General features: G+C 48.4%; 1 protein-coding gene across 3 annotated transcripts; it reads left to right on the top strand.

The window, feature by feature from the left end:
* The first annotated feature begins 4,151 nt into the window (after positions 1-4,151).
* LOC116073483 (putative inactive serine protease 43) lies at positions 4,152-10,306 on the top strand. 3 transcript variants are annotated; one of them, XM_031345426.1, is made up of 7 exons: positions 4,152-4,394; positions 4,604-4,852; positions 5,034-5,193; positions 5,587-5,843; positions 6,426-6,586; positions 8,182-8,232; positions 9,741-10,306. In XM_031345426.1, the coding sequence occupies exons 1-7, from the start codon at positions 4,316-4,318 to the stop codon at positions 9,909-9,911; spliced, it is 1,128 nt and encodes a 375-aa protein (XP_031201286.1). In that variant the 5' UTR covers positions 4,152-4,315; the 3' UTR covers positions 9,912-10,306. The 3 variants fall into 3 exon arrangements, with proteins under 3 accessions (XP_031201286.1, XP_031201285.1, XP_031201287.1); XM_031345425.1 differs by lacking the exon at positions 9,741-10,306 and having other exon boundaries at positions 8,182-9,076; XM_031345427.1 differs by lacking the exon at positions 9,741-10,306 and having other exon boundaries at positions 5,085-5,193; positions 8,182-9,076.

Below are 10,306 nucleotides of genomic sequence, written 5' to 3' on the forward strand. Positions count from 1 at the left end.
GTCTACAAAGCAAGTTCCAGGATAGCCAGGACTACAGAGAAACCCTGCCTCAATTGAACAAACAAACAAAACCCAACAAAAACCAACTTTAGTCTCCCCTTTATCAGGGTGTATCAATTTTGTTGCTACTAATTGGCTAATGACTTCTATACCATATTCCCCACCCATGTCCACACATGGGCTGCCAGTATAGTCAACCTCATCCTCAGGAAGGGCCTGTCTCTTTACTCCTCCAGGAAAGGAGCTGATTCCACCTTCCCAGTCGGACTGGGCTGTGCTTTGATCGCCCAGGCAGGTATGGAGAGCCCTGGTACCAGAAGCAGTATGTGGGAACTGCCATTGGATCCTAAGACTCTTCTCACTGTGGCCACCATCTCAGGAAGTCCTTGGTCTTGGAGGTCCTGTGGGGGCTAGAAACACAGGAGCTATGATAGGGATCTGGAATCTCTGAGATTCTCAGGTTATTGCTTAATACCAGGGTCTATTCTTTGGGATTACCAGGTTATTCCTCAATGCCAGGGCCTATGGGCTTTTAGCATCTCTCCAGAATCCTCCCTTGGGCCTGTAAGTCCAATGTGAGGAAGAGCAGAGTCCAATAAGAATAGTGTGCCTCGAAGCTTCTTGCTCCTGACATGACTGCCCCAACCGTACCACCAACAACAACCATCAACACCATCACTATAGCCATCCCAGTCCCAGCCTAGCACTATGTGGCCATACCCTCTTCAAATTCCAGTAGAGATCTATTTCCATGGGCGGGGGAGCACTTCAGTGGGTCATGGCAGGGATATTTCAGCTTGTAAAATATCCTGGCCTGGTGCTGTGGTACTCCAACTGCCTGAAGTACTAGAACCTGTGCTCCACCTAGAGTAGAGGGACATGAACCAATCCAAGAAAGAAGTTATTAAAAAGACTCTAGTTAAAGGGTGTGGCGGTTGGGTGGAACCTCTCTCTAAAAGGGATGATGCAGAGAGAGGAGGAGATGAGGGACAGACAGTGCGTTGTACTGAGCACACTAGATTAAAGTGAGGCAAAACTTACACATAGTACATGCAGTTTCTGGTCATAAAGGTCAAGAGATCCAGATATCAATAACCATTTCTAGTGCCCAGAGAGAAAGCTTGAGAAAAATCTATAGGCGTGATTAGGAAATAACTAAAAGGAACTTGAGATCCCCCACCATTCTAGACAGCAAGATCACTATTAAAGACCACAGGGTCAGGGCTGGAGAGATGGCTCAGCAGTTAAGAGCACTGACTGCTCTTCCAAAGGTACTGAGTTCAAGTCCCAGCAACCACAAGGTGGCTCACAACCATCTGTAATAAGATCTGACTCCCTCTTCTAGAATGTCTGAAGACAACTACAGTGTACTTACATATAATAAATAAATCTTTAAAAACAAAACAAAACAAAACAAAAACAAAGGGTCAGAGCTGGAGAGATGGCTCAGAGGTTAAGGGCCCGGGGTTCAATTCTCAGTTTCAACATGGTAGTTCATAACCATCCTTAAAAATCCAATCCCAGAGCTGGGCAGTGGTGGCACATGCCTTTAATCCCAGCACTGGGGAGGCAGAGGCAGGCAGATTTCTGAGTTTGAGGCCAGCCTGGTCTACAGAGTGAGTTCCAGGACAGCCAGGGCTATACATAGAAACCCTGTCTCGAAAAACAACAAAAAAAAAAACAAAACAAACAACAAAAATATCCAGTCCCAGAAGACCTGATGAAGTCTTTTGACCTCTATGGATAAAATACACAAATAAAAAAAAGAAAAAAAAAAAGACTACTGGGCTCAAAACCAAAAGAGCTGTGTACTGATAGGAATAGGCACTCTATATCGAGCGTATCTCCCAGTGATACTGCATTTCTCTCCAACCCACTGCATTCATTGCCCTCAAAACTGCTTCCAGAAACCACGCTTGGCAAAAATTGAATAATATGAGTGTCGGGAAGAGTTTGAGGGTAGTTCTTCCCTGCTCAACATTTCCTCGTTGGACCTCGATGAAGCATCTAGTACGCATACGCTTCCACACAGAGGGGGGCGGAGCATCTGGTGTGCACGCGCCTCGGAAAAAGCTGACTCGCATAATGGTTTCTCAGCTTCTTTCAGTTCTCATTTGAACAAGTGTTTACCACCACGTTTTTCTGACATATTTGTGGGGTTTTCTGGAATTTTTTTCCACCAGTTTCAAAGAACCGCAACAATAATCTGAACCGCTGTTTGTCATTCCTAAGTGAAGAAAGCTAGGATGTATTCCGTGGAGAAGAGGTTTCTTGGATCAGGTTTCCTTAAGCACGGGTTAGAGGTGCCATTGGCTGGGAGTGTAGTCAACTAGCAGAGTGGATCTAAGGAGCTGTGTTTACAGAGTAACATAACACACTTAGAAATGGAGATCTGCTGGCCGGGAATACCGTAAGCATAGTCGCGGAGCATAAGCCTGGGTTTCCAATAAGAGCCATGGTTCAGTATTTGCTAACTCAACGCTTAAGATGTCTTTATAAAGCATAACACGGTGTACTGGATGGTGTTGAGTTTTTTTGGTTTTTTTGTTTTTGTTTTTGAGAAGACACTCACCCGCAAGCAGGACCAGGCTCCCAGGACAGTCTAAATGGGTGAAGTTAGAAGCAGGTCACAAGGCCAACAAGACTGGGGAAATGAATCCCACTCCATTTATTATTTGAGACTAGGCCTTACTTTTCAGCACTGGGAAGCCTTGAACACACTACACAGCCAGGCGGACCTTAAGCAGGCTTTTTCACTGTGTCCCCTGATTGTTGGTGTTACAGCTCAAGCTACCACTGCTGGATGAATGAATTTCATTTCTTAGTGGGTAAAAGTCCAAAATATTGCGGCTGAGTTTTCTAATTCCACCACAGCAGGGATGATAGTTGCAATTCTTTAAAAACCCGTAAAATGTGCTAATATCCAGCCGTCAAATGAAAGAAAAATACTGTAATTATGAGATCACTATTTTCAACCCCTCAAGGGATTAGTGTTTCTAGGCAAAATCATCAAACCATTTCTAAAGTCACAAAAGAACCATGTGGTGGGGCTGGAGAGAAGGCTCAGCAGTTAAGAGCTGGCTGCTCTTATAGAGGAGCCTGGTTCAGGTCCCAGTACCCATATGGCATCCGTAACTCCAGTCCCAGGGAATCTAGAGCTCTCTTCTGGCCTCTATGGGCGACAAGCACATATGCTGTGCATTTCCATACATGCAGGCAAAACACTCATACACATGTAATAAAAAATAAATATTAAAGAAGGAAATCACGGAGACAGTGTATGTCTCCAAAGAGAATCTAGCACCTGGCTAATTAACCAAGAGCCAGGACCTGGGTCTCACCGTGAACTTACAGGAAATAGAGAAGCCAGAAGACTAACTAAGACTGGGTAAGATTCCAAGAATCTAGACTGCAGGGGACTCCGCTCACCAACCTTTCTGCACATGAAGTCTGAGGGACAGAAGGAGGAAGCACAGCCTTCTCTTAAAGATGTCATACGTGCAAAAAAATCCCTTTCCAGACTCAAGCACAGCAGGTGGGGGAGCATGTCTGGGGCTGGGTACTACACAGTGCAGCAGTAGCTAATTCCATGAAAGGAAGGTGACTGAATATTGGAGAAGAGCCTCCTGTTGTGTCTCAGAAGGCACATGGAGGGGCTCCTGAACCGTTGGCATAGTCCTGTGTCTTGACCTGGATTGTAACTATAGGTGTTGCCACTTTACATTGATTACCAAAGCTGTGTAGTGCTGACGTTTGAGGTATGGGCTTTATTTTATCAGCAGAGATTAAAGGGGAAATTACCAGACTATTATGATGTTATGCTGTCTGGGACCGAGGTAGGCTTTTTATTAAATTTTTTAAATTATTTCTTAATTCATGTGTGTGAGAGCTCTGCGTGTGTGTGTGTGTGTGTGTGTGTGTGTATGCCTCTGTGTGTGTGTATGTGCGCGCACACGTGTGCCTGGGGTCCCAGAGCTCAGAAGAGAGATGGGATCCTCCGGAACTGGAGTTATGAGTAGTTGTGAGCCACCATGTGGGTGCTGGGAACTGAATCCAGGTCTACAGCAATAGCAGCCAGTGCTGCAGCCCCTTTTGTATTTAATATTGATAAGATCTAGTATACCTTCAAAGTCTCTAAGAGAGTGCTGCCCAGCTAGCTTTTGAGCAGATAACTGAGGCATCCGATGTATTTAGGCTTAGCTCTGGACCTACACGCCCACAGCCCTCCTGCTCACACCAAGGCACCTGCGCGAGCCGCTCTGGGGGGTGGGGGCGGGGAGTACCAGGAGAGGGATTGCCTGAATCTAAGGCTTGGATGGGTGGCTTCTGTCAGGGAGACAGGGGCGGCTTCCTAGCCCTCCTGGTCTGGCTTCAGCTTCTTCATCCTCTGTTCAGTGAGGCCTTAGCTGCGGACAGGGGTCCTGGTGGGAGCCGTGGGGGAGGTGTGGCTTCATGGAACTTGGCTTGGGTGGGAGTGGCCATGGTGACGGTGTTGGCGTTGGTGACAGTGCTGGAGTTGTAGGGGCAGTCAGCCCAGGAGCCAGCAGCCGCACCAGCGCAGGTGTGGCTCAAGCTGAGCTTTTCCTGTTGGTCTCTTCCTCAGGTGGTAATTACAAACCCAGGGAGGATTCCGGCGTGATGCACAGGTCCCGGAGGCTCCGGAGGCCCCAAAGTAATCCAGGGGCCCCGGCACAGCAGAGCCGCTTGGAACCCCTGAGTATTTCACATCCTTCAGGAGTTCCGGTGTCTCTGGACTGGACTGAGACTCCAGGGTTAGGGCCTCCTTCAGCGACCACAACCAAAATGATCCTGGAATCCAGGAGGTCGTCTCTAGGACAACCGTTTTCTCCAGGTACTACTATTGATGTCAGGCTTGTCTGGGAGGTCAAAGGGCGACCCAGTCGGGCTGGGGAGCGGAGGTCAGCTCCCGCCTTTGGAGGGCTGGAGAGAGTCCCTTCCAGAGGATGACCTTGACTGTGTGTGAAACGGGATGGAAGCGTGGAGCAGTGGCTTCACTTTTAATTTCTCTTTAGACACTTGCGGCCATAGAATTACAGAGATAAATCATGGAAGTTTATCTGCAGGGAGGAAGTGGCCTTGGCAGGTGAGCCTGCAGAGTCAAAATGAACATGTATGTGGAGGCTCCCTCATCAGCCACCGATGGGTGTTGACTGCGGCCCACTGCATATATGAGTGAGTATCTGGGGACCTGGTTTTGGGTGTCCTGTCCCCCATCTCTTAATGTTTTTCACCCCCCCCCAAAAAAAAGAAAAAAGAAAAAGGAAAAAAAACAGATTATTTTTCCTCCTTATATGTAAAAGGAGTGGTGATCCAAGGATTTTTATCCAGTCTCAGGTAACACCTGAACATCATCTGTTTATCAGGTTTCCAGGTTACAATGGTCTAGAAGCCACACTTGCAGGCAAGGGTGGTCAGGGGTCCTACAGAAAGGAGTGTGGTTTGAAGGGAGGGAACGGGCTGATGCCTGGCATGGGAGATAAGGCCAGGCTTAGAAGCACTCACTGCGTGTAGAGCAGATATGTAAACCCTTCAGGATCTCTGTAACAGCCTGTGTCGTCCTTGCAGGCAGGAGGAGTACATGGTGATGCTGGGTGACAACGTGTTGCATTCTGAAAATGTGACCCTGGTCCCGGTCCAAGACATCGTTTACCCTTCCGACTTTGACATTCGAACGATGAGGGGTGACATTGCCCTTGCTCTGTTGTACTTCCCTGTGAACTACTCCTCCATTATCCAGCCCGTCTGCCTTCCCGGAAAGCCCTTCCGAATGAAAAACGGGACAGTATGCTGGGTGACGGGCTGGACCCAACAGAAGGAAATTGGTGAGTCTGTCTGGCAGGATCCGGAAGTGGGTTGGCCTGGTGATCTGGGGCTGGTCTGCAGGGGAAGGGGCGAGCTTCTAGCTGGCTGACCGGGAAGGAGATGGGGGAACAGTCTGACAGCAAGTACATTACAACTGTGGTAGGGTGACAGGAGTGATGGCCTTTGTCAGAGTTAGGTTTGGCCTGGGGTAATGAGCTGTTCTTCCCCCAAAGGCTTGAGCTCCTTCCTGCCTGCTGGGCTGAGCCGGAGCAGCATCGTCAGAGAGGGATGTCTTAGACTTTCAGCCCTTCATAGCACCACCTGTCCGAAAAGTCTGTGGTCCCATGATAGAAAGCAAAGGTGCTCTACTGGCGCCCAGTGACTACGACCCTCTTACCATAAAGACTCTGACAGAGGCTTGGTTGTCATTTTCTGGCTGGCGAGACCTTTTCTTGTCTGTTTCCTATGGGACAGGTATCCAGTGCATGTCCTGTCTGTCTTTAAGGGACCAACTGTGTATTCACACACTCGGTGGCAGCCGGAGAGGATGCTGATGGTTCCTGCCTGTCTTCTGGAATAGATCCTAAATTGTCTTTCTATAGATGCAGGGTTTGTATCCGTTCTCCTTCAGGAGGCTCAGCAAAGCATTCTTCTCCAGAAGTACTGTAATCAGCTGTTCCAGAGACAGCTGGGAACATCGAAAAACCTGGTGACTAAAGGGATGATCTGCGGTCACCAAGACTCAGGACAGAGTCCTTGTTGGGTCAGTTTATGGGGCCCTTAAAGCCTGTATAGTTTGGTTGTCACCTCAAAGGTTTGAGTTATCCGCCACCTTTTTAGCCCTGTGTAGCCCCTGGGACTCACCATGTAGACCAGGCTGGCCTTGAACTTACAGAGATCCTCCTGTCTCTGCCTCCCGATGCTGGGATTGAAGGTGTGAGCCACTGTGCCCAGCTACTGCATGCTGCATAAACCTTAGTTAAGGTCTGTGGAGTGAATTCTCATGTTTCTGATGAGTTAGCCTGGCCTGGTCCTCCTTTTTCTAAAAAGGGTTAGCCTTTGCTACCTAGGGACCCTGCGAAAGCATTATACTCTGGGGGTGATGACGTAAGCAGTGTTTTCCACCGAGTTTTATGAGGCACACAACCATGCCAGTGTGAACATTTGACCTATATTGCCTTTGTTGACCCACATCACAGCCTTGCAACGTAGGCATTGTAAATCTCTGGAAGGCAAAACGCAAGGAGAGAAACTGGAGGTGTGTCTTCCTCTGGGGTCCCCAGGTCCATTCCTCCCCTCGGCATAGGCTGCACTCTTGAGAAGGAGGTGTTGGACTGTTTGTGGGTACAAATTTGAATTTCTTGGAAAAGAGAGGGTACCATTATTGTGATGGAACACAGGCATGTGGAAGAGTTCAGAGGTCTTATGCTGAAGAAAGTTTTGTGTGTGTTTGGAGCAATGGGATAAGAAATGAGGCCATACACATGGTTAGAGTTGGAATATAAGCAGCCTGGGGGGTTAGGTCAAATTTCTAGACTGGCCCAGCCAGAACTGGGAGCTGAAGCTGGGAGCATGTGGTCAGTTACCATCTAGATAAGTGACTCCCTTGGGTATATGGTGCCTGGACTGAAGTCTTTTAAGCTTGTGCCATCATCTAGGAGTCTTAAGAAGACCCTGAGGTAGCGGGAGTGTGTGTTTGAGGTGGCTGGTTGTGGTGCCTTAGGTTTAGGTTGGGGCAAGGCCAATGCAGAATGGTGCTAGAGATGGAAGTTGGACTTGTCTCAGGCTCTTGAAGGCAATGCAGTTGACCTGTGGAGGGGGGTTCCTCAATGAAGTTAGGGCAGGAAGAACTTCTAAGGCAGAGAGGTAAGGATCCCAGTACCTCATTGCAATCAATGATGATGCTCACTCAAAATATTTAAGTTCTTAAAGACCCAGGACTGACCAGCCTAAATAGACACGGGCTGAACCCGGAGTGGGCTCTGCTTGGCTACACACTCTAGAGGCCAGGCCACCACAGCTGCGGGGTCACGAGTCATGACAGGCTTAGATGTTTCTCAGACAGGGTTTGGTGTCTATAGATTAGGGACTTTCAAGGTAAATTTCAATATACGACTGCTATTCTGGACACCATTGGATTTGCAACTTATGTCTGTGAGCCTGATCACCACAGAGGGCATATTATTGCCCAGAGAATGTTGAAGTTTTCATAGGAGCTTGACATCTGTTAAATCTCAGTCATTAAAAGAAGCTAGTCCGGGAGAGGCTCTGGGTGCCTGAGAAAGTCTTCCAGCACCTTGCAATGCAGTCTGCTCTCTCCTCTGTCCCAACAGTTGCTTTCTTTCTCTTCTGTTCCAGGGAGATTCTGGGAACCCCCTTGTCTGCGAATCTGACAACACGTGGACCCAGGTGGGAATCATGAGCTGGAGCATCAGCTGCGGTCAAGTCTCTGTCCCCTCAGTTTACACAGACATCACTGAATACAATGAGTGGGTCAGATATATTTTAAGTCAGGCTTCCCGTATGGATTCCACGGGAGCTTTGGTCCTATACCTGTCTCCCGTGCTACATCTGGCCCTCCTGGTAGCTCTGTGACCTCCTTAGCCTCCGTCTTCCTGAGGGTTTTGAGTCTGCCACTGGGCCTCTTCTCCGAACTCCCATTCTGTCTCTCTGCCCTTTCTTCAAATTCCAGTCAGCATCCATTGCCACAGTAGACTGTGGCAGGGAGATTGGGGACTGCAAAGTGCCCTGACTGGTATATTCTGGATACTCGTCTCAGACACACCCATGACTGGTGGACAGAGGGTGAACTAACCTGGACCAGAGGACCAGCTTGCTTGCTAGGTGTCGAACAATGACTCATAGCATCTTGAGGGACATCTGCCAAGTAGAGATAACATCATCAGTGGGACAGACACTAGGCTGCTAAGGTGGCTCTGTTTGCATCACACAGCTTAGTGACTCCTGGAAGAGAGGGAGAATGAGAGGGGAGGGAAAGGGATACACCAGCAATTCCCTGCAGAGGTACGAGACTGGCACTTATGCATCTGGGACTGGCAGAAATTCCCTTGTACCCACTTGGGGATCTGCCAGGGAGTGTGCAGCCTCTGCCTCACAGGCTTCTCGGGAAGGCAATCCTGCCTGGCGCCTTTCCTCAGTACCTCAGTGGTCGAATCCAGGATCTCCCCAAGTTGCACTGAGGTTCTGGAGAGGGGAGATTTCAAACGCACACTGAATAAATGTTTGAAGAACGCCTCTGTGTTCTGAAGCTTTGCTCCCCTGGGGTGTTTTTCTTAGAGAACTGGACCCCCATTTACCTAGGGAAGTTATTCAAAATTCCTCTTAGAGCACAGAAGAGCTGAGTCCTATAGGCAGCTTTGACAGGCTTTCCTGCTCCCCGTGTGCCTGGGCAGGAACATTAGCTGAGCGGCACCACTTTTGCAGCCAAGAGCAGCTCAGGGGAGGCAGGAACTGAGGACAGGGGGAACGAAGCTGGTGCGTGAGAAAGTCTTTCTCTCTTCTTGCTACTCGTGTGACTTTATTTCCAAAGGCTGTGTTCCCAAAGTCCAGAGGATTTTAAGAAAGATTCACTACACTGCGTACAGCCTTCCATCTCATACTGCATTTGTTATCCCTGACTCACTGTTGACTTGCTCACTGATCCGCCCCCAGTCTCCCTCTCCCACGCTCTCCCACGCTCATCTTTCCCGGGTCTGTGTTATGTTTTCACCCTCTCTTCTCTATGGCTTTCATGGACATTCAGTTCCAACCATTGTCCAAGGAAGCGCTCGCTCTCTCTCTCTCTCCTCTCTCTCTCTCTAGTTTTGTTTGTTTGTTTGTTTGTTTTTGAGACAGGATATCATTACATAGCCCTGGCTGTCCTGGAACTTAGAGATCTGCCTGCCTCTGCCTTCCAGGTGCTGGGATTAAAGATGTGCGCCACCACACTCTGCTGTCAGATGCATCTCTGTCATGAAGACACTCATCACCAAAGATGTTTTTTTTTTTTTTTTTTTTTTAAAAAAAAACCACTGGACACTGACCTGGTGAAGCAGTGTTTGCCTGTATCCCCACCATTTGAAAGGTGAAAGCGAGGACAATCAGTTGTTCCTTTGCTACAGATCAAGTTTGAGGCTAACCTGGGATACATGAAGTGCCATGTCAAAACAACAACAAATCCCAAACCACCTTCACTCTCCAGAAACCACCAGCTCTTTGTAGATTAACAATACATATTTAACTTTGCTCACTACAGCCAGTTACAGACACAGATGTGGACAGGTAGCTTTCCCCCATTGTATAGTCCTACTCTTAGCCTCATGGTCCATCCTTCCTTTACCTGTGTGAGCATATCCGGAGGGCTTGTTAAAATCCACCTTACTGCCAGGAATGATGGGACACATTTGTAATCCTAGCTCTTCGGAGGCAAGAGGCAGGAGGATTACCGCAAGTTCAAAGCCAGTAAAGACGACATAGAATCGGA

The sequence above is a fragment of the Mastomys coucha genome, unplaced genomic scaffold (genome assembly GCF_008632895.1).
Source record: "Mastomys coucha isolate ucsf_1 unplaced genomic scaffold, UCSF_Mcou_1 pScaffold23, whole genome shotgun sequence".
NCBI lineage: Eukaryota > Metazoa > Chordata > Mammalia > Rodentia > Muridae > Mastomys > Mastomys coucha.

Bases quoted from the DNA above. Each gene is read 5' to 3' on its own strand.
- LOC116073483 (XM_031345425.1), top strand. From the start codon at position 4,316: ATGGGTGGCTTCTGTCAGGGAGACAGGGGCGGCTTCCTAGCCCTCCTG. The intron at 5,194-5,586 runs GTGAGTATCTGG...TCGTCCTTGCAG, and splicing joins GCGGCCCACTGCATATATGA to GCAGGAGGAGTACATGGTGA. The intron at 5,844-6,425 runs GTGAGTCTGTCT...GTCTTTCTATAG, and splicing joins GACCCAACAGAAGGAAATTG to ATGCAGGGTTTGTATCCGTT.